This window comes from Crinia signifera, chromosome 5 (genome assembly GCF_055691185.1).
Source record: "Crinia signifera chromosome 5, ASM5569118v1, whole genome shotgun sequence".
NCBI lineage: Eukaryota > Metazoa > Chordata > Amphibia > Anura > Myobatrachidae > Crinia > Crinia signifera.
Genome location: NC_139221.1, coordinates 88,240,587 through 88,265,498, shown reverse-complemented (window position 1 = coordinate 88,265,498; position 24,912 = coordinate 88,240,587). Strand labels below are relative to the sequence as shown.

The 24,912-nt window shown below is 41.1% G+C and overlaps 1 protein-coding gene across 5 annotated transcripts in view; it reads right to left on the bottom strand.

Moving 5' to 3' along the window:
- The window catches only part of MTCL1 (microtubule crosslinking factor 1), a 176,724-nt gene that overhangs the window by 138,971 nt on the left and 12,841 nt on the right, over nt 1-24,912 (bottom strand). For all 5 annotated transcript variants that reach the window (XM_083187622.1, XM_083187623.1, XM_083187624.1 and 2 more), the window contains exons 2-3: nt 8,063-8,287; nt 2,844-3,002 (exon numbers count right to left, since the gene is read on the bottom strand). In XM_083187622.1, coding sequence (XP_083043748.1) covers nt 2,844-3,002; nt 8,063-8,287 — 384 coding nt within the window. The remainder of the gene's footprint in view (nt 1-2,843; nt 3,003-8,062; nt 8,288-24,912) is intronic.

Genomic DNA, 24,912 nt, shown 5'->3' with positions numbered 1-24,912 from the left:
ACTACAAGTCCAGTACTTTGTGCATTATATTTTTGCTGTTGTTATATTGGAATGTTCATTCTGACATCCAGATAACGAATGAGGTCATTGAAATGATCAAGGTTTATTTTTGTTTGTTAAACCTAGTATATAGTATTGGATCATACAATAACCCCTTGGTGACAATGAGGTATATTGTCATGTATTCACGGCTGCCCACTGAGTGTTAATGATGTCTCATGATTTGTAGACAAGTTTTGTCACCCTCTATAGCACCAGACATGATGGCACTGGATTTATTACCCAATGTCTGAATCATTCTGGTTAGGGGGCATTTTAGAAAACAATGTAGAGGACACAAATGTAAGACAATGGATCATAAAACGACATATACATAAAATATATTGTAGCATTAAACAAGCTAATCAATAAATAGAAATAGCATATGTTATCAAACAGTCATCATCAAAACAAGTGTTTCTACAGAAGCAGTTACAGGGTTAATCTGGGCTATTTACCAACAAACATGTCTCACATAAATGTACTGCACTATGTCCTCGGAGAAATTAAGGTTAATAACAAAGGTCCCTTATGTAACAGTCCAGAAGGATGTGGGAAGAGATAACACTGAGTCAGTTAATGTTTCCATTAGGTCCTATGTCCTTAACAGGCCGGAATAATTTCCACCCATTGTGCTTTTTATGAGACATTTCATGGTCTGTTCACATCACTTTCACAGGGGTGCTGCTTACTGCAGTGGCAGCTGCTATATACAGCTATTGATGGCCCCTAGTTGCCTGCTTTGTGTGGCTGCAATCTGGCAACATTATATACAGGTCCCTGTGCTGCTAGTGGACACAAGAAGCTCCCAAATGGAGAACTTGTACAGACAGTATGGACTAATCCCACGCACCCTTCTACAGTTTACTGGAACTTCAAAGCTACTTTGTGCAGAATGCGTCTTAAAAAAGCCAATCAAATAAATACATTTAACAAATAGAAATGATTTGAAAGTCACATTTGAGGAACAGAGAAAGATTGTAAGCTTGCAGCAGAGCCCTCTAACCTCCAAGTCTGTCTTTCGTTACCCAGGGGCACAGGGGGCAATTTTCTTTTAGAGATGCCAATCCCGGGATTGAGCATTTTTCAATCCCGATTTCCGGGATTGAAAAAATGCCCTGGGATTGGCATCCCTACTTGTGTTGCTGTACTTATATACTGTTTTTATGTTTTTTAATAATTTATTTCTTGCAGTTAACTGTTAACCCTTTGAGTGCCAACGCTGCCAGCGCCGCTCACAGCAACTTCTTTTTTTGGGTGCAATATTTAACGAAACTTAAATGAATTTACTTACTATTTATTCATACTAAAAGATCAGTCGCTGAGAGTGACGCTGGCATTTTAAGCGCATATTTTGAGGCTTTCTAACAGCAACATTGGCACTCATAGGGTTAATAAATAAAATAATTTAGAACCGGTTTGCGGTTCCCTCTTAAACCAGTTAGATTTTGTCTAACTGACTAGATAAGCAAAATCGAATCGAAATCCATTGGTTTTCATCCCGATGCGCAGCCACGCAGCATTGAAATCGAACAGAAAAATAGACTGTGCAGACAAGACTATATAATACAGATCTGTACATTATATAGTGTCAATAAAATGTGTACATAGCACCATGCGATTGGCTCCCAATCAAATCGGGATTGAATAGAACATTAATTGCACCGTGTGTTTGGGGCTTTAGGTAGCGCTGCAGAGTACCTACAGTAGCTCTCAGTCTGTGGCCTCTCACTGGCCTCCATTCGCTGCATCGCGTCATGGCATGGCATGAATGGTATGTCACAGAAGATCAACACACTCAATGGTAGGGTCTTTGAGTAGGATTAATCTAATGATATAACTGGAGACACTTGTTCTATCTGCAGCCACATCGACCCTGAGGAAATAATTAGTGTCTCTACAACCTTCACAACTGCAGCCAAAACATACAGTTGTTAGATGACCTTTATGTTGGCCTTATGCTACAATATTGGGACAACTGCTTAATATCACTTGCAATATCGCAGCATGGCCCTTATTCTGGTTGACTGGCCCGGATGCGAATTCGCATCCTTGCGAGTCACCCTAACCCCACCTTGCAAATGGTTAGCCGGCACCACTCATTTGCAAGCAGGATTCGTTTGCAAAGTTTGTGAATGGATGTTTTACATGCACATCCATTCGAATGCCAGTGGGAAACAACCCCATCTTTCGATGGTCACCGACCATCGAATGATGGTGAAGATGCCCGCATATATAAGAGTGGTCCAGACCACCCTTACATATTCGTGTAGTATTGCAAGGAATTGGGCAGGCAGCTGACATCCGGTTATGTCACCTGTCCTCCCTCCGCACGTGTGTCACAGACACATTAGCATGTGTACACCCAGGCATTCACATATGCTAATGGCCCAGCCCGGCACCCTACGCCCCTCTCCACCCCCTGCTTACTACATGAATACAATCTCTAATAGTGTGTACACACGGTACAATATCCCTCCCGATGTTGATATAGTCAACATCGTGTCAGCATCGCATGCAGATCTGCTTGCGATCCCGATGCACGTTCACATATTGCAAGGCAGATAGTCTTGGCTGCCTTGACTATATAGTGCAGATCTGCACTATATAGACAAAATTGTGCCATTACATGCATGCCGTGCGATGCGAGTCCCGATGCGATCTGATCACATCGGGACTCGCATAGCATGGCATATCCTACCGTGTACACACGGTTAGTTTAGCTATGTACCTCTCGAAGTCCCCTCCAGCCCTCTCCTCATGCCACCCAATACAGTCTCTCTTTGCAGCAGTGTATTTGTTACCTCCTTTGTCCTGTCCAGCTCGTTGTGCAATGCCTGCTTAGACACTTCCATTTCAATGATTTGCTGACGCAACATTTCATTCTCATCTTCTGCTTTGATTCGCTTCTCTTCCACACTTTCCAGCTCATGGTGCAATCTCACAGATACATCTTTGGCTACCTGTTAATGCATATACACACAGACATTAAGCAGTGAATACAAGGCCTCAAGCACATTCAGCAGGTGTTAACAAAAAAGTAGCGTACAGTAACCTTAAGGAAGATTTATTTTTAGCAGGCATACAATTACAATTGATGTTGCTGTACTTACATGCTAGATATGACCATGTTCAACCAGAATGTAGGTTATCTACAAACTAAAATCACTTAATGTCCATAAAGACTGGCAGACCAATGTAACACAGTACAGCACTAAAAACTGCATTTAGGGATAGGGTGCAATTAGAAATAGGCTGCAGTTACGGTTGGGCTGGAATGAGGGTTAGACAGCAATTATGGTTAGGGTGAAGTTTGAGTGAGTGCGTAATATGGTTAAATTAAGGTTTTAGCAAATGTGGTTAGACCTGGGGTAGCCAACCCTAGTCCTCGAGAGCTACCAACAGTGCATGTTTTGCAGGTCTCCTCACAGAATCACAAGTGAGCTAATTAGCTCCATCTGTGTATATTTTAAAATGTGTCAGTGATTAATGAGTGCAGCTGTGCAGCAGCTAGGTTGTCTGGAAAATGTGAACTGTTGGTAGCTCTCGAGGGCTAGGGTTGGCTACCACTGGGTTAGACTGTAAGTAGGGTGTAATTAGTGTGAGGCTGTGGTAATAGTTTGGGTTAGGCTGCAAATAGGGACAGGCTGCAATTAAAGTTAGGATGTGGTTATGGGTAGACTGCAATTAGGGTTAGGCTATAATTAGGGATAGGCTGCAAAATAGGGTTAGTCCCTGTTTATGTTTAGGCTGTAATTAAGGTTAGACTAATTAGAATTAACTGCAATTAGGGACTTCGAGAAATTACAGTTAGGCTGTGGGTATGGTTCACCTACAATTAAGGTTAGGCTGTAATTAGGGTTACACTGTGGTTGCAGTTAGGCTGTAATTATGGTTAGGCTGAAATTATGGGTAGACTGCAATGAGGGTTATGCTGTTGTTACAGTTAGGTTACAGTTAGGGCTAGGCATAAACTGCAATTATGGGTAGACTGCAATAAGGATTAGGCTGTGATTACATTTAGGCTGCAATTAAGTTTAGGGATAGGGTGAAGTTAGGGTTCGGATGTGCTTACAGTATGTTTAGGCTGCCATTAAGATTAGGGATAGGTCTTGGTTACAGTGAGTCTTCATTTGGGGTTATGGTTTGACTGAAATTAGGGATAAGGTGGAATTTAATGTCAGCTGTGGTTTTGGCTAGGCTGCAAGTAAGTTTAGGGTAAGGCTGCAATTAAAGCTGGTTTTATCAATGGCAACCTTGTGAAAATGTTGACATGCTGTAATGTCAGTGTCCACATTGTATATTTTAACATGTTACAGTATCTATAAAATTCTGTACATGCCAACATGCTAAATGTCGACTATGCCAACATTATGCCATTAACATAATTTATTTTGACATATCGTACCACACTCATGAACCTATCGCATTCAGTAAGAATGTACTGAAAACAAACATAAAATATTTACCGCCGCCACCATCACTTCATTAGGAAAACATGGGTGACTGGTAGTATTACGGCTAGATGCAGCCTTTTCCATTTTAGGTTAATGTCACACATATTTCAAATATGGCTTTGTGGAAAATATGAATGTACCTGTATCGTCATAATCAATTAATGAACGATATTTCCGCAGCAACTGTTTACTGCTGACAATCACTATGACTTTGAGAACCACAAATTGCTCTGGGTGCCAGGTGTTTGATAGATACCACAGAGTTTAATAGACTTGCATTTTCCAATAGCACTGTGTGCGCTGAGCTAAATCACTAAGTCAGCAGCAACTGGCAGCGCGCTGCTAGAGGAAAATTGCCTGGGTGACATCCTCCAATAGTATTAAATGCATGTTATGTGGACATATTTGCATCAATATGAAGTGGTGAAATTAATTGACATACATCCCCATTGTAATACCATTGTAATACCATTTAGAATTTGCTACCCTCACTTCTGCTATGGCACCCACCAAAACTTGAGCCTGACACTTTTTAATAAGTTTAATAAATGTTTCTAAAAATATGACAGAATAGTGGCACAGTGGTTAGCATTGCTGAGTCACAGACTCATGGGTCATACACCAACCAGACCACTATCTTGGTGAATGATTTCAAACTCCTTACATAATATTGTGGCAAATACAAAAAACTTTCCTAATGTGACTAAATAAAAAGTAATTGAATAGAAAAGTACCCAGTTACACATTCATGGATTAGGGATCTGCAGCAAGTGACAGTTTCACAGCTTAGGCAAGGTCAGACAAATGGGCCTCTGGTAGGGGGCAGCCAAGTCAGAGCAATGGGGGAGTGGAGAGTGGGGGTGTGTGGCATAAGTGGGCAGTGCGGGGTCATGCCAGCATGAATGGCTACAATGACACAAATCAATATGAGTCACGTCAACAGCCACTCATTTATATAGTAGCCAACCCACTTCACTTCAATAAAGCGAATTTACTCATATAATACTTGTTTATAAGAAAGAATATCTCTATAGGTTAGCACAAAATTTTGTCAGAGATAGGGGTAGACCCTATTTGGAGGAGTCAGGTTCACTATTGGCTTAGCTACTATTTAAATATCAATCTGACTGAAGGAAATGATACTGATTAATTCCTATAATAGATACTGATCACTTCCTGTAACAGCCATCTTTTTTGGTATGAATATGGATAAAGGATAATGGGACACACTATGCATGGGCATGGTGAACTAAACCACACAAAGGTGAAACACACGTCCACCTATTGTGAAGCAGTTCCAGTCAGTGCATTATTTGGACCACAACGAAACTCCTGCAATCTGTATTTATTTGTATCTAGTGATGCAATACCATTCTGTCTATGTATGTTAATATTGTGGTAAATACTGTGTTAAATGGGAAGCTGCTAGAATCACTGACACTAGAGATACCTGCTATACCACTTAATAGGACTCACAGTATATACCACCTATCTACCTGCATGTTTTCTAACACTGGACTCAATGTGGAGTCAGCACTGTGTCTCGTGGCACTGGATTTTACTAAAAGGTGTGACAAGTGTGGTACATTACTGCAAAAGCAAATACAATCTCTTTCTCTATTTTCCATGAGAATCTGTCTTCCCCTGTTGCCCATTCACTTATGTGATCGACTTCGATGCGACATCGAAGTGCGATGTCCATCGAACCCGATCGCATCTTGTGGTGCAAAAAGTGCCCCCTTACAGAACCTGATGCCGCATGCCACCTTGAAATGGCACATCGGGTGCTGGAAGAGGGCGGTCTGAGGGTGGCATTGTAGCGTAGTGCTAGAAGTAGCGCTAACGGGCAGTGGGGGTCAGCGGTGGTGGCATAAGTGTTTAAAACACTGGGCAGCTCTCAGACTGGCTGAGCTCTTAGCCAATCAGGGGGCTGCCCAGTGTTTTAAACACTTCTGCTGCCACCGCTGACCCCTGCTAGCGCTACTTCTAGTGCTATGCGAAAATGCTGCCCTCTGCCCCCACCCGCGGACTGCATTTGAGCGATCGTATGTGGTTAAAAACCACATGCGATTGCTCCTGCAGTTTGATAGATATTATGTGCAGCACATAAGATCTATAGATGCGACATTCTATGGCGTGCCCGCGCATCGCATCGAAACGTCCCTTAAAAATGCATACAATCATTCGATTTATCGGCCAGATGTGGTCGAAATCGAATGATTGCATGCAATATCTCACAAGTGTATGAGCAGCATCACTCAGATGTTCACTGCTTTCAATAGCACTTGAGAAGCAGCTGTACAGAACCTGATACATATAATTTCTCTGTATCAAACACACCATACATACATTATCCTTATTACTATTTCAAGTATAGTAAGAAGAACGATATTGATGCTGGGTGTCTAAACGTGAACTATACCTTCTATGAGATGTATGATGACTTCAGGGCATTACATGTTGTATTGCATTTTATGCAGCTACGTGTTATATTGCATTTTATATACCGTACATACCTTGTCTAACACTACCACTCAGCAATAAACCTTATTTATGGTTGATGGAAACATGTGCAAACTCACCAGCTTATAAACACAAATTTAAAGGAAACCTTACAATGTTTCCAGGAGTAAATTTAGGAGACATATTTTTGATCCATCAAGTCATATGATTGTTTGAAGTCATTGATGATCAAGATTTTCCTATTCATAAGATATTTTTCCCATCCATTGTTTTAATTATTGTAAATTTGTGTACTGACATAGTTTTGTGAGCGTGCACATATCTTCATTTAGATTTTATGCAGTCTAGTGTTTGCAGTACTGTATTCTGACTATATGGCGCACCACCAACCATATTTGTTGCCCCTATTATAGGGGGATTTATATGTATATATGTTGGTTTTTCAAATACCAACTTTGTGCAAATTAAAGTTTTTGTGCGTTTGCAGCTCCTCCTCAAGAATGAGGGATTCCCAGGTGATGTCATTCACCAGGTCCTCCCTCAGCCAATCAGGGGAAGCTCTGTGCCTGATTGGCTCTGCGCGGCTTCATAGAAGCCCATGTTGGCAATTTAACAAAGGGTTGTCCCAGTATTATTATTCTTATTATGATGAGGATGTAGGAATAATCATATAACATGATTATTCTCCAAATAAGTCATTTTGGGCCAGATTCTCTAAGCTTCAAAAGTGATAAAATGGAGAGTGATAAACAGCCAGCCAATCAGCTCCTGTCTGACATTTTTCAAACACAGCCTGTGGCTATTTATCACTCACCATTTTATCACTTTTGAAGCTTAGAGAATCTGGCCCTTACTAATATCTCTACATTGGGAATAGTAAAGAAATTAGATTTAAGGTTTAGCTAGTGTCAGACCTGCCTCCTGTTACATATCGGCACCAATTCATTCCAGTACTACTTTTCTGCCCCCAAACTTTCTCCAAATGATTATTTAATGCTGCATGTTTTATATCTATAAAATGTGTAAGGCAGTAAGACCGAATTACCCAGATGTAGGTGTTCACAATAAATGTTGACAATGGTTTACAATATACGTCACTTTACCTTTAAGTCTAGTTCTAGACTCCTGATAAGCTCTCCATCCACTTGGCCAGTCTGTGCAACTTTTAAGCTTTTTTGCTCTGCTTTCCTGAGGCGGTACTGCAAAATACGGCAGTTCTTATTGGCTCGGTCAAGCTCCCGACGGAGCTCCTGCAACTGGTAAACATCTTCCTCCAGATAGCTGTCACGCATCTCCTCCATTTCAGCACGTAACTCATCAAGTTCATCCTGTTGCAAAGTACACATAAAGGAATCACAATGTATACCAGCTGATTCAATAACAAGCTAAGCAATTGATTCTCTTATCAGACCTGAAGAGCCTGGAAAATGTAAGATAAAATACAATACCCTGCAATGGCATAAAACAGATTATTGTAATTCAATTTTGCCCATTAAAGAGAAAGTGAAACTGGAGAGATAATACAACAAAGGGGCCTTTTACAATGATTATCTGTTGCCATTTTTAGGAGGTACCTGAAATATTAAATATCTCCTGAATTTATCTAGAGTGGACCACAGCAAACATTGAATATTTTTGTTGAGGCCCCCCTTTTTTCACTCGCAAAGGCAGCCCCCAGGGAAATGTGTGTTACTGACAGCGTAGATCTGTAAAGTTGTAAGACTCAATAGAGGAATCTTATCGGCAGAGAAGGGAGTGACGGGCAGCGTGGATCTATAGGACTCAATAGAGGAAACTTATGGGCAAAGAAGGGAGTGACGGGCAGCGTGGATCTATAGGACTCAATAGAGGCATCCACTAATCTGTCCAAAAATCAGGCTGGAAGTGATCATCGCTGACATCAGAGACCCACCCAAAAAACGCCAGGGCATGCCTGTGTTTCGCACACACCCGGAAAAGCTATGTTCCCGCCTCTAAATGCCAGCTACTTGTCAATCAAACTGAGACTACAAAGCAAACAGATTCACAATATGTGTACGCACATGTGTATTACAAACGCTGCTCATGCATAGTTGCTCAATAATCGACCGGATTGTGAATGCTCTAATTAGCGGCCGATGCTGATTAAGGCCCCAAGTGTGAATAGGAGCAGAAAAAGCAGTAGCTAGCGCAGTAAGGTCCCCAGGCACGATCAAGCAGTAAGTGATGTTATTGCAAATAAAAGATTTAACACAACATCCAAAAAAACAATCACTACTAGAGTTATCTACATTCTACTGGAAGGCGACACATCTAATAAGAGACAAGACAATTGCTTTATAATATCCTTTACAGTTATGTAGATGGAAAGTAAATGAGAGTAAAACATTTCTTGTAGTTCTACTAAAAGATAGAATTTCCCGTCCGTCAGATTCACTCCTTCCATTACCAGCCTGCTGCCCTTGGGACATGACACTATTATTAGGTTTGCACTCAATTTAGGGTAAGAAGGAAGTACAGTACTGTATGCCAAAGCAAAGTTGGAAAAGATATACTTCTCCAATCCAGCCAATCACATCAGTATTAGCATAGCCCTAGACACAGTAACCCATTATCTAAACAAATCAAGAAACAAACCAATAATAAACCCTGTACATCAACGATGAATCATTCAGTCTAAGAGGAAACAGCTATTTCTGCATGATGCAATATGATAGGTACTAGGCTCATCATAATCTTTATTACATTACCTTATACCAGTGACGTGAGGTCAATGGCTGGGAGGCACTAGCTAGTATCAGATTTACAGTGCTTCACCCACCATACTTTAGAGATTTGACTATAAGAAGGATTAGAATAATAGAAAGAAAGTATTCATAATATCTTCTTAGCATTGATCTTAGCATTTTTATAGTCAAAATTCTAGACTATTCAGGAGTATGACAAGAGAGGCACGGTCTCCCCTGCCTTATAGTGAAAGCACCTACTATTATACATGGAAATAATAGCAGCCATGAACAAATAGGTACTTTTCAGTACTGGAAAACTATTAGAAATCAAGTTGAAACACTCTGTAAGGAAGGGGGGGGGGGGAGGGGGGCAAAATAAATCATTCAAGTTGCATTTGAGACAAAAACAGCTATATTCGCGATCACGCATGACAAGGATCATAAACACGGGGACTCAGATGAAGACTTTTGGTGTTTATTTTGAACAGCAGGTCTCAGCAAAACAAGTTAAATCCATATGCAGTCTGTATTACAGGCAGTAGCATACAGGCAGACTCTTGAAAGGCTCCAATGGTCCCTATGATAAAACACCCCTGGTCTATCACTTGGATAGCTATTCCACCATCAAGAGCAAGGTGACTCTGCCCTGGGAAGCCTTATAGCAGGAAATACCTGGTGCTGCTGATTATACACCTGGGATTCTGCTAATGCTTCCAAAAGCTGGTCTAGATCCTCCACATTACTTTCATGTGGGAGGATACTGGCTCTGCCACAATAAACTGTATACAGTGTAACTATATCTGTCCTGGTTATGCAACCAATCCATGAGGTATCATACTATTGAAGCATAGGATTATAATGTAAGATTAGGAAAGTTAATGTACCCGTTCACAACCGGCTACAGTCATTTAATTAGACTAAACCTGGGTCACCTGCCATGTCATATAAATTTGCGGAAGAGCTAATTAATATACTGAACATCTTAGTAGAGAATATCAAAAGTTAATGCCTGAATTAAATATAAAGGGAAAAAAATAATTGTAAAGGACAGTACAGATGTGCCCCATTACAGACTTCCTTTTAGCAGCATGCTATAGCCAGATCGCAATGCAAATGCGTCAGAGCCTATTGAAGTGAATGGGAGCTGGGCATGTGCGCACGGCCAGCTCCTACTCAGGATCCTTGCTGCAATCACAAATTGTTTTGGGATCTTTGCCCTGGGAAAATTATACCTTGTCACACAAGATTCCATTCACTCTTAAGGGAGATAGGCGGGGAGATTTTTGTGAGCGATCTGAGGGATGCGATGCTAGATTGCTCAGGATCGCTCGGCATGCAGCACAGCACAGCAATGTCCCAGCGATGTGTGCTGAGCAATCTGTCAATCAGGGCCTGTGTTCTCTGGTGAGAACATGGGCCCTGACTGGCAATCTAACTTGATTTATCGCCGGACGTTATTGACGCGCAGGGCCACGTATTACTATGGCCCGTACATAAGAGCGCTGTAGGGGCATTTTCTATGTGATTACTCCTGTCTTCTCAGACCTCTTGTGTTAACAGAAAAAACAATGATAACATTCATCTAATTTTTAGCTATTATCTACCCCATGCTGTGTACACTACAGTGTACAGATGTGTACTCATACATACAGACTCAATATGACAAGTAGAGTGACATGCCTGGCGCAAGTGAGCCAACATGTTCCGTGCAACTTCATTAGTATCAGGTGTCTTTTTTTTTTTTTTTTTAAATATGCCTACAACATGATGTGGTTGACACACCAGCAGATTGTGCTGGTTAATTTAATATGCGACACTTGTAGATCTGTATATGTCAGAGTCTGTATATGAGGAATAATGGAACCTGGCCTGGAATAAATGCACACAGATATACAAATGTTGCATATCAGATTAATCAGCACAGTCTCCTGGTACATCCTAGATGTGTCTCCAGCAGAGAGAGTGAGAGACAGGTGATCAGTTTCCATTATATTTAGAAGAAAGCTAACAAGCTCCCTTGGCAATTGCTCTCAAATGTGTTATATTAGGTGATAACTAGCATATAACAACCAAAGTTATACCGTACATGAACTGCATGCATAACTTATATACACCCTTCACAAGCTGGAACACCCCATGGGCCCCTAGGCAAGATATCACCCTACAAGTTAAATCCATACGTCTCCTTATTTATTCATACTCTATTGGGTACATTTACTAAGATGGGAATTCTATTGAAGAAGGGATGTTGCACCAACCAATCAGATTATATTTATCACCTTTAAAAAAATAATATATAGAATCTGACTGGTTGCTAGGGGCAACATCCCATCTTCAATAGAACTCCCATCTTAGTAAATTAACCCCTATAAGTTTCCAACAATATATCATTTTTCCTCCTTTATGCAAAATGAAACATATGTATATGTTAATGCTTCTATTTCAACATTAGACAATAAAACAGAATACAGTATGCATTGTGAATAGAAGAAAACACAAAAGGAAGTGTTGGTTGCTGTCCCCACTTCTCCCCCCAAATGCTGCAGCATGTCAATCATCCTAAGAGGGGGCTGCGATTGACATTGTAAGACCCATTCTGCAAATGCACATCAGATTTGTAAGTAACACATCGGGTTTGCTTACAAATCCAAATCAGGCCCTGTGGCTCTGTTGTGATCACTCCCATCCCATGAATCAATTGTCAGTGTATGATATGCTGAGCTCCTCCAATCATAGTCCAGGACATTCTCCTCTAACCCCTATGTTGAGTCTGATAGGATGGATTAAGGGGGAGATGTATCCAACCTTTAAGATGGATAGATAGAGAAGTCACCAATAGGAACCAATCAGCTTCTAGTTATCATATTAGCACAGTTTATGAAATGAAAGTTAGCAACTGATTAGTTACTATGGGTTGCTATGGGACCCCCTGTATCACTCTAGCTGTGCCACTGCATAAGAGAATAAACAGAACATACTTTGCATCACAATGGCAGAGGGTAGCGGATCCCTGGGTCCCAAAGAGCCCTAGGTTCACAAGCATGCAAGCACATTAAATTAGGGTGTGTTCCACCAGAAAAAAGCACAGCATGGGGGTGTCTAGCACCAGCCAGGGTGTGATTCCAGCATTATCTTGAGCATTATTCCACTTGTTATGATAATTAAAATCCTAACAACTGCTAATAAAGTTTTGGATCAAAATACATCCCCACCCCTATAGATATTGTAAGAACAAAATTTTTTGTGACCCGCAGGCGCATTTTCCAAAATGGTGTGTGGCCTTGCTGCAAGGGACGTAATGCCCCCCCCCCCCCCCCCCCTGTAGTGCCATATACAAAATTACCCCAGTAGTGACATATATGTAATGCCCCCATAGTGCCATTTACGTAATGCATATTTATAGTGTCATATGCGTAATGCCCCCCGTAGTGCCATATTCATAATGCCCTCTATAGTGCAATAAAGCCCACATGTAGTGCCATATGTGTAATTCCCACCCATAGTACCATATACATAATGCCCCATAGTGCCATATATACGTAATGCCCCAAGTAGTGCCATATATACGTAATGCCCCAAGTAGTGCCATTTATGTAATGCCCTCATAGTTCCATATACGTAATGTCCCTTAGAGCCATTTAAATAATGCCCACCCATAGTGCCATATACATAATGCCCCCATAGTTCCATATACATAATGCCCCTTAGTGCATTTAAGTAATGCCCACCTATAGTGCCATATATGTAATTCCTCCAGTAGTGCCATTTACATAATGTCCCGCATATTGCCATATAAGTAATGCCTCATGTAGTGTAATTTACATAATGACCCCCCCATAATGCTATATACGTAATGCCCCCACTAGAGCCATTTACGTAATGCCACATGTAATACTCACCACTCTTCTTTCAGTAGATCTCATTCTGACATACAGTACAGCAGCCCTGGCCTGGACCCGTGTAGCTCTGCCCCCTCTGTCAAGGGTAGCACCACCCCTTCTGCCATGAGCAGCTACACACCCTTTAAGAATCCGCTGTCACAGGGAAGTGATGGGATTTTCTAGCTGCCAGAGGACAGCAGCAGAAGGGTGCAGAGCAGAGAGAGCGCCAGTTTCAATAAAACTCACCCAAATCTAACTCTCTTTATGGGCGGAATGTTCTAACATCCCCCTTACCACCCCGCTCTGCCGGCTACCTCATCGATACTAATCACATATGCACTAACACATGCGATTAATAAAGCAAAGGACAGCCCTTGTGTTAACAGCTGTCCTTTGCAATGCTGTGCCATCTCTAGAGAGACAATGCCAGTCGCAGGGCATGCTGGGACAGATCTGTGAGGAATCCCTCACACAGTGCTGTGGAGAAAAGCCCATAGGCTACTACAGAGTATTGCCAGCTTTTACTCCGCAGTGCTATCCCGGTGGGCGGATGTTTGAGCATGCAAAAATGCGGTAAAAACACGATTTACCATATTTACGATTTAGAGCGCTCCCCCATACATGTTACATTTGACCCACCTGCAGTGCACATGGTTTTTGCCCATTTTGAGAACAAATTTAACCTGCATTCAAGTCTGAATTAGGCCCATAGTGAGATACATGCTATTAGATTAGGACACATACATGGTTGGGAGTATGACGACGTTTATACACAAAGATATACTCTAGATTTATGTAATAAAAACAAAAAGTCAAATTTGGAAGGAAGTCAGGATGGGGTCTAGGTGCAGAAGAACCATTCATACAACAGAGGCACAGTTGGAAGCTATGTAATTAAAAAACAATGACCTGATGTGTCTTTTGTCAGACCATCTGGTAGGACTGGGTAGTGACACAGCATTTATTAAGACTTAATGGGCATCTGCAATAATTGCTATTCGGGGCATAGAAACCCCCATGTGTGTATATAAGAACCAATCTGGAGATAGCCTTCTATTTTTCTTTTAATGAAGGGTCCACATGATTTAACAATATAGCAAATTGCATGTCTTACTGCAAAGGATGTAAACATTTTATTTAATAATTTTAGCTTAGAAAGTACAAATATGCTGTCCCTCTCTTAAATATAAGGGGAAAATCTGCTAAAAGTTCTACAAATTAAAAGATTTGGGGCCAGATGTACTAAGCTTCAAGGAGAGTGATAAACAACCAGCTCCTGCCTCACATTTTTCAAACATAGGAGCTGATTGGTTAGTTATCACTCTCCATTTGATCACTTTTGAAGCTTAGTGCATCTGGCCTGTGATCTTTCCCATAGCAATAGATCAGATTCTGATAATGGGCGCAGATACGGGGCATGCACACCCAACAGGGGCCAACAACTGAATAGCCCTGGTGGGCATAGAATAAGTTTGGGCACCCAAAATACAACTGACGTATATATACTGAATTAATTGTATACTACATACAGGACCGTCGAGAGAGGGGGGGGGAGCAGGTACTAATTACCTGGGCCCGGGCTTGCTGGAGGGGCCCTATTCGGACCCCCCCATACCTTCCCCTTCCGTCCCAACCCAGTCAGCAGCAGCACACACCTACAGCATGTGCTGTGCTGACAGCAGGCTCAGCATGAGCATCCCACTGACAGCGTGAGAGCTCATGCTGAGCCTGCTGTCAGCACAGCACATGCTGTAGGTGCGTGCTGCTACTGAGGTGAGGGGTGGGGAATAACACCCCCCCTTGACTTTAGAGTGTTTTTTCACCCATTGTAAACATTTTGGGGGCATGGCTTAATCGTGGGGTGTGACCACACCTCCCACGATTAGGACATGCCCCCAAAATTTGACACACAGCCTGGCATACCTCTCGGCTGCCCTGACTACATAATAGCACTTAATGGGGCTATTTAAGTTAAGATCCTTTTAGAAATACAATATTTAGTTTACCCTAGTGTTTATTTATTTTCCTCATGTATTGTTCTGAGCAGATAACAATATTCTAATATTCTTAATAGCAACATTAAGAAATAACCCTCAGCCCTGACATACTGTATTTCAACTAGCAACAGTAATTAGAATGTAACATATAGGATGATACTATGTGCAACTCTTGTGCTTTGCCAACTCATCCACATAATTGTTACAAATTTATGACCATGAACTAGAACAGCAGCTGTATTCTGTGTATAACTCTTGGGCGACTATATTAATATTGCAGATATATTGAGTCTTCTAATTACCCCAGGAAATGATTTATCCTACGAGCTGATCACTTTGATATAATATTGGTACAGTTATGGAAAACAGAGATGTTAGACTTAGACTTAGATCCACCTAATATCATTGAAGTAGCACAAGCATCAGTATGTAATGAAGCACTAAGGGGATATTTAATGGGTGCAGATTTTGCGTCTACGCAAAAAATCTGCACTTTGACATATTTTTAGTGAAAATTTTGATTCATCCTATTCAATTAAAGTGTGATTGTTTTGTCTAGGTGAAACATTTCTCATGTGCGAGAAACACATGGATCGGCAAATACTTGTGTTTTCGCCATCCATTTCTGGGCGAAATTGTTTGAGTTTTTGCCCTTATTTAGTAATTTTTTACCATCATGCCTTTTTTGCCAAAAAAAAAAGGATGAAAAAGGTATGGCCACAAAAATAAACAATAACAAAAACATCCGTCATTGAATACAATTGCAGCTAAATACTAATTGAATACCCCCCTAAGTCATAATTCAGATTTTGTTACTAAAGCCTAATTGCGATTCTTGAAGCTACGGACTTTCTACTCACTCCAAGTGAAGCTGCCACCAGAAAAAAATAAAGTCACCTGCCGGAGCCATGGCAATGTCCTCCACAACTTCCTACACATACGCAGCATCAATGTAATAATAAATAACATAGACTCCTCGACTGTCTGCGGCAATGGCAACACGGGTGCCATATTTCTATAAGTACATGATCTCTACTGAACTTAGAGAAACATCCCAGATATGGCCATGACACCTACAGTATGTTTTTTCCCACCACTCCATTACCTCCCCAAACTAATCTATTAATCACTCAATGCAAGACATATTGCTAAGGTAGATTGGCAGGTGTGCAGCGTGAAAGTGGCACAAGTGCAATCTACCAATAATTGCACTGTTGTTGAAACATCAGCATTGCATATAAACACAATTCTTTATATGTACTAAGATGTGCGTTCACATGTGATGTTGCTTTGGGCAACCAATCAGAATCTACATCTTATTTATTTATTACTTATTCTATGATAGTAGATAGTATTTGATTGGTTTCCCATAGCAACATCCCATGTGAAACAGAAGTCCCATTTTACTAAATTTCCCCCATACTGTTTTACTTAGTTCACTTCTTATGAGGAATTTATTATAATTCAAGTATTAGTAATAAAATTAAAGGCTTTTTAACAAGTTAGAATTGTATTTTGATGAAACAATAAATGTTACATTTTAATAATTTAAGTACATCTGTGCACCAGTTACGGACTTCTTTCCTTCTCCTTGTCAATATTTCAAATCAGTGGATGATTCAATTCATTCCAAAATCTGAAATCAATCCACAGGTGGATTATAGAGATCCAGCTGGACAACAGATAATAGTAGGGGATGCGGTCAGAATCACAGCAGATTGGAATGGAATCCCAATGCTGAGAATGCCACCATGATTATGATGGTTAGACAATAGATCACCAGGATTTCACAACCACATTTGTAGAAAGTATTGATAGAAAGGTCACTCCGATCTTTGAACACCCACTATTTAAGGACACGTCCCTTCTGGTGCTCCTTTTGTGGCTGACCCATGCCAGTACTTTAATGCAATTAGTCATCACAATCCAGGGTAAGAGATTGCCCAGTTTTCCCAGCAGCTTTGATGTTTCCTTGAAGCAAGACTGGTGGACTTAATGCAAGATACCGTTATGTAACTTGTATGTATGCATTTTCAAGTGAGAAAAGTTGGCCAAAGACAGTAATGAATGCTGACGTGTTTGTTAGCACACTGAGATAATGGACACAATAGTTCAATGTGACATTTAAAATGGATAGAAACTGCTGGCTCATGGAATACGGATGGATGTCTGAAGACCACACAGATAAGGAGCTAAACAACTGTGACAGTGTGGAAATTAATCTTCCACAACACATGCAGAACAATTAAAATTAGTTCTATTACATAAGAAAGCATTATCCATTCCAATGCCTGAAGCACAGCTTAATAGCATTCAACACCATGCTCTAATGTACAATAAACACAAGGAACATCATTTGTTAAATTCCTCCCTGCCCACACATGTGCTATCAGAAGCTAGTAGAACATAATGTGATAGCATCAAACAAATGTAAAAAACATACATTGATTATCACTTTACATACATAGTAACAATAGTTCATATTGAAAACAAAAAGACATACTTCAATCAAGTTCAAACCTTTTTTATGTTCATTTGTTTTTATTGTAGTACCCGTTAGAAAGTATGGTTCTGATATTATCCGCAGTGATATCATCTACTCTGGTTAAGCTTTGTTACCTTTGTTTATTGGATGTACCCCTAGATGTTTTTTTTCCGATAAATACTTGTTCAGTCTTATTTTACATTTATTTATTGTGTCTGCTGATACCACCATTTGTAGAAGAGAGTTCCATGCTTTATCTGCCCTCCCCATAAAAAAAGCCTGTCCTCTGAGGGTACGAAATCTGTATTCCTCAAGTCTGAGCGCATGCCCATGTGTCCTAGGGCCAGATTCTCTAAACTTCAAAAGTTATAAAATAGAGAGTGATAAACAGCAAGCCAATCAGCTCCTGCTTGATATTTTTCAAACACAGTCTGTGACATGGCAGTTAGGAGCTGATTGGCTGCCTGTTTATCACTCTCCATTTTATCACTTTTGAAGCTTAGAGAATATGGCCTCTAGTCTCCAACCTCAAAGTAAATAGGGTGCCTGACAGTTCATTATATTGGCCCTTGGTGTATTTGTACATGTAAAGCATGCCCTGTCCTTAAATTAAACGTCTCTTTTCCAGTGTAAACCTAAATGGCCTAGTCTTTTCTCATAGCTTAAAGACTCCATCAGTTTTATTAGCTTGGTTACTCTTCTCTGGACTTTTTCCAGTTCTATAATGGTTTTTTTTATAGTGCGGGGCCCAGAATTGGACTCCAACTTCTAGAAGAGGTCTAACCAATGCCTTGTACAGTGGCATAATTACATTGACATCCATAGTTTCCATGCCCCTTTTTTATACAGGCTAGTATCCTGTTGGCCTTAATGGCTGCTCCATGGCACTGAGTACTGCACCCCAAGTTGTTGTCAATTTACACTTCTAGGTCCTTTTCCAGTTTTGATTTACCCAACTACCCATTTATCGAATACCTGGCACAATAATGATTTCTCCCAAGATTCATAACCTTACAGTGCCTCATTTCCGTTTTATTTACCCTACGCCCTTTTGTTTCTTCCACGAAGATAGCTAATTTGCTGAGTATTCCCTCCTCTTTATCATTAATGAAGATGTTAAATAGAAAAGGCCCTAATACCGAATCCTGTGGTACACCACTTGGTACTGTGCCCAACCTGAACTTACACTGTTTACAACCACCCTCTATAATCTATCCTGCAGCCAGTTTCTTATCCAGCTACAAATTTTGACCCCTAGTCCCAAATCCATTTTTGTTGTGGCATTCCCAATGTCTTCGTTCTTGTTTAGGTTCTTGAACAATTCTTAACAAACCCATGCTGGTTAGCACTGATTATACCATATATTTTTAGGTATTCCTGGATACCATCTCTTCATATCCTCTCAAAAAAATTCCAAAAATTGATGTTAAGTTCATAGGTCGTACCTTTTTCCTCTTTTGAATATTGGAACTGTCTTCGTTATTCTCCAGTCTTTTGGCACTATACCAGATGAAAATGAGTTTTCAAAAATGTAATGTTGGGGATATGCTAATTCCTTCCTTAGTTCCATTAAAACCCTAGGATGATTCCCATCAGGTGATTTATTTGTTTTTATTTTACAAAGCCTCTTAAAAATCGGGTTCTAGTAAGTTCTTCCTATATGTGATGCCTGTAGATTCCACTGAATTCTCCTCTCTAGTATAGACGAATGAAAAAAAAATGCATTTAAAAGTTCTGCTTTATCAGAATCTTCAGCAATGTTATCTCGATTATTGTTGGTTAATGGGTCCATATTCTATTTTATTATTTTTTTGCTATTAATGTATTTTAAAAACTGTAATATAATTACATGAAAATAACTGCAAGTTAAATATTAGAACATGTCCACACCTACAAAATGTTGAGGTGTTCACACTGTCAACATCTGAAATGTCGACATATTAATGTTTCAATAGAATCTGATGCGGTCAGGGTGCTGGGGACGCAGGAAGTGTCACTATAAGGGACAGTCACTGATGGGAGCTTGGTATTAGGAACCAATGGGAGATCAGTGGAAACCCACCATCAGTAGAAATCCAAATCTGGAAGACACAGCTATAGTCGCCAGACCTAACAAAAAAATAACTTGTGTTACAGATAGAGCCAATTTAGTTCAGACCACCAGCGCGACATTTCTTCCCGTCACGGCACACTGTTTGCCAAAAATGGGATGCGTGTGCGTTTGAGACGCTCGTACACCCCATTCGCGCCAATGGGACATGCAAGCATGTCACTGTCTCAGTGAATGGCATGCCAACACGGGAAAATAGGGCATGTTAGGCAATAGCTGGCTCCATCTGTAAGTGCTCAATCTATAGTACATAAGGTTTAAGGATCAAATTTTTTGCATTGAGTACTGTGTATTTTAAATACAGTAAGATTTAATTGAAAACTATTATTAACATAGTGCTTATGTACATTACACTGTTATGGATAGCTCAAAAGTTAAGTGCCTGAATACAGCATTAGAAGGTTGGTGCTCATATTCCTCCCTTGGGATATTGTGCCTTAATACATACGGACTAAATGGGATGTGCTAAACGTTCCGGCAATCAGGGTGCTGGCAGTCAAGTAACCAGAAACCTGACCGGAGGCCAACATCAGTGGTGATGTGGACACTGAAATTGCTGTTGCAATGTGTGTATTGCTGGGGTTTTGTAGTATTAGGCTGGTGCAGGTAATGTATGTTGAGGCACCAGGGGGAACTTAGGGTTAAGTTTGGAGGGGAAGGTTAGGGTTAGCCTGTGGGGAGGGTTAGGTACTAAGAAGGTAGGGTTAGAGTTAAGGGTGTATGGGGAGAGGGTAATATTTATTCAGCCCATGTCAGGAATGTGTTCAGTGTCTTCAGATTGCCAACATCCTGACCAGTCACACATACTAAATCCTACTATACTACTGAAGGCTAGTATTACTATGGTGCAAGCACATTTTATATATGGGTAGCTCTCCAGTGAATTTTTCGATGGGGTCCGCAGTTCAAATACTCTGCTAAAAGAGTTGTAAAGTGAGTATTTTAAATAGGTAAGTTATGTTCAAGTTGTTTGTCGTTTTCATTTTAATTTTAGTTCAGGGTTGCCTACCCTCCTGGAATGGCCGGGAGTCTCCCGAAAATCTGGTCCCCCTCCCGTGCCGCCCGGAAAGGTGGTCCACCCTCCCGGATTCAGGGGGACCCCCACTGCGCCCCCCGATTGCGGCCGTCTTCCCACGTCCTCGGCATTTGAATGTCGCAATCCTCGGGTCTCAGAGGAGGGGGCAGAGCTACAACATCACAATCGCGTCACAGAGATCCATGAGTTCCGCTATTTTACATCCTGGGGGCGGGGCTTAATGATGTCATGATCAAGCCCCACCCCTGAACTGCTGCTGAAAGTCTCCTCTCCAGGCTTCTCCCGGAGAGGAGATTCTAAAATTCGGCAACCCTGTTTTAGTTGTACTGTAAGAGCAGTGAGGAGTAGAGACATAGGGGGAAATTTACTAAGATGTGTATTCTACTTCACATGTGATGTTGCTATGGGCAACCAATCAGAAGCTATTTCTTATTAATTTAGCACCCTCTAGAAGATAGTAGACAGGATATGATAGCAACATCACATGTGAAGTAGAATACACATCTTACTAAATTTCCCCCTTAGAGTAGAGAATTAGTGAGAGGAGTCAGGAATACAATGGAACGGAGTCCATCTGAATTATTAAACAGCCCCTTCCCCCACTGCTACCACCTAAAGGGGCCTACACACGTGGTGATGTTGCAGAGTGATTTGAGTGATGCTAGATCGCTCAGCACACTGTTGCACTGCCATGTGTCAGTGCTGTGTGATCTGTCAGGGCCAGTGTTCTCCGGTGACAACACTGGCGATCTCACTAGATTTATCATACATGCAGTGCCGCGCATCTCTATCACTATAGCCCCTACATATGGAGACATGTAGGGTAATTTTCAAAGCGATCTAGTCAAATTATGTCAGATCACACAAAATGGCTACATATGTAGGCCCCATAATGTGTCTGGATCCGCCCTGTATGCTGAGTCTGTAATGTTTTATCTTCTCAGTCTAACTACCAGAGGTCTGTGGCTGCTCCATAGAGTAGGATAAAGAGAAGTGTATCCGGTAATTTCTTATGTCAGTCTAGCTGTATTTTACTGACGAGTATTCCTACGGCTGCTAAATTAGTTTCTCTAATGCTTCCCGCATCTACTCTCAAGAGACTTTTGAAAACAGTCTTGTTACTATAAACCTGTCTTTTCTCCATTAACGAACAAACACTGTTCCACAAAGAATTCCTCATTGCTTTATTTTACATGCTCACAATAATTGGGAGAATCTTCCTTAGAAAGACTCCTTATAATAACACACTTCACCACCTAAATAGTAGGTGCTGAACAGATCAAAGTTCTCCAAATCAAATACTTAACATTAAGCATGTTTTCAATTATTATTATTTTGTTATCATGTATTTATATAGTGACACAAGGGTTATGCATCGCCTGACATTAAATAGATGAGGGAAAAAGAAGAAAAAAAAATTAGGATGTATTGGGCCCGATCCGTAGGTGTGTGCCAGCGGTGTTCAGGGGTGGGCAGGGGCGGGAAGGGGCTGACAGCGGCGAGTGCCATGGTCCAGGCAGCTGTGGGTGCTGGGAAGCCAATCAACGACCGCCCAGTCTTTTGAAAATATTTTTTAAAATTTTGTTGCCACTTCCCGGCCCCTGCCAGGCTCCCACTGCTGCCCACCCCGCCACTCAATTATGGCCGGCTCTCCTGCGCCCCACCACTGCTATAGCTCCCCAGGAGTTTAACATCAAGTGCCAAATCATAACTGAGCCTCCCGGGGAACTTCTGGGGGAGCTTAAGGGAAAATTGGTCCAAATTGTCCTTACAACAAGTCGGACTAGTGTATAAGGGCCTTAAGGCTATGTTTTTAGAATGATTTGGAAGAAACTTTCTGCATGCCTTTTATTTTTCTTTAACATTTTTACTTTAATAGTTTACAAACTATATGTTTTACAAAAGAAACAATCACTTAATTATGACCCGCTCTGGTAATGGGTAAGAGGTGCTTGCACAGCGCTCAGAGGGAATGAAGCTAAACCCTAAGCTGCCTGCACTCATGGGGTTAGTACAGGAACCCCCTACGATTTGATAAGGAAGAGGAAGGAGAGAGGGGGAGGAGCACTCTCCTCCCACTCTGGTAATAACTGCCTGCACATGTGGCCTGGTGAGTGTAGAGAAAAGGGGGTATGGGTGAAAACCGGACCAGGACAAAACCCCGGACTGGACATCAGACTCTGCATTTTGGAGCTTGTAGCCTCCGTTCCGGGGGGTGTCCTGTCCGGGGGGGGGGGGGGGCTGCCTGTCACACCTGTCACCAGGTAGTGGAGGAGGGGGAGAATAAAGCCTCCCTGTATGGTCCGGGCATGTAGCAAAAGCCGGGCGGTCCGGACCACACGGGGAGGCTGTAATCTCCCCTCCCCCATGTCCCTGGTGATAGCTATCACAGGGACCCCCCCGGACAAGACACCCCCCGGACCGGACCCTACAAGCTCCGGACTGCAGATTTTGATGTCCTGTCCGGCGGTCCGGAGTGTAGTCCGGTCCGGTTTTTACATAGTCCCGAGAAAAGGCTGCAGAAAGGTTGGATTTTAGTTGGGTAATTTTTATTAAGTGGGTAAGCAGGTAGAACGACCCAAATAGAGGGGACTGTCCCACTGTTCCACAACTTGGCTTCTGGGAAGTATGTGCTAACTCAATAATTTAGGGAACGTTGGCAGCAGACAGGCGCTAAGAATGCCTCCAAGACATGTGGTATAACCACAAGACGTTCTTTAAAGTTTGTATTCTAGCAAGCTTGTTGCAACAAAAGAATGTACAGTATATGTCAAGATAAAAACAAAAGCTGTGTGTTTAAATGTCAAAACAAGGAACAGCTAGTGATAGATAAACCCAGCTTTCAGCATGCTTTCTAGTCATTTATTTTTATACAAACATTACAAAGAATTTTGCTAAGTTTTACAAAATTGAAAACATTGTATTCTAATAGAAAATTAGACAGATTTTCTTCTAAGCATTAATTCTAGCATAGACACTGGTTCAATGTCATGCCACAGCAAGAATATCATGAATTATCTGCAAGCATAAAGCACAATTATAATTTTCTACTTGGAACATAAAACCTCCAGACTTCCACTAATTCATGAAACCAGAACCTGTTACACACTATTACTCATGGCGTTGTCATGGATACACTCAACGTATCTCCTATTAAAACATCTTCCAGAAAATTGTTATATGTAAGAACTAGGATTTGTTTTAGAGGTTTAAGGATCTCCACTCAAGGTTGTAATAACTGTTTAGATATAAACATTTTGTATTTGTTTTTTTATTTGTCTTGTAATAGAAAACAGTTAATTTAGCCTTATATTCTAGTACCAGACGCTACTGGTTTTTCAACACCTGCAACATTACTTATAACAAATAAAACTCATTTTCGATATTGCCTAGGTCAGTTCCAGCAGAGGCTGTGTGATCCTCAACTAAGGTTCTCAGACTGAAGTAAAATATGCCAGCTAGAATGGGCGATATGGGACATATACCCTACCCCTCATTCGGCAGTCCGCAGGGCAGAGAATATTCCTATCAAAATTAGCTGCTGCAGCGCGGAAAACCATCTTGTCTCAGTAGATTTACACTATTTCTACACAGGGTTGCGTACCTTTTCCAAATGGATTGGCTGGAGATGTTGCTCAATAAAGACGAAAAAGCAAAGAAATTCTTTGCGGTGTTGCTACCCTACATTAGATCTTATATCAACTAAAAGCTGTTAAGTTAACATTTTGGTATAATC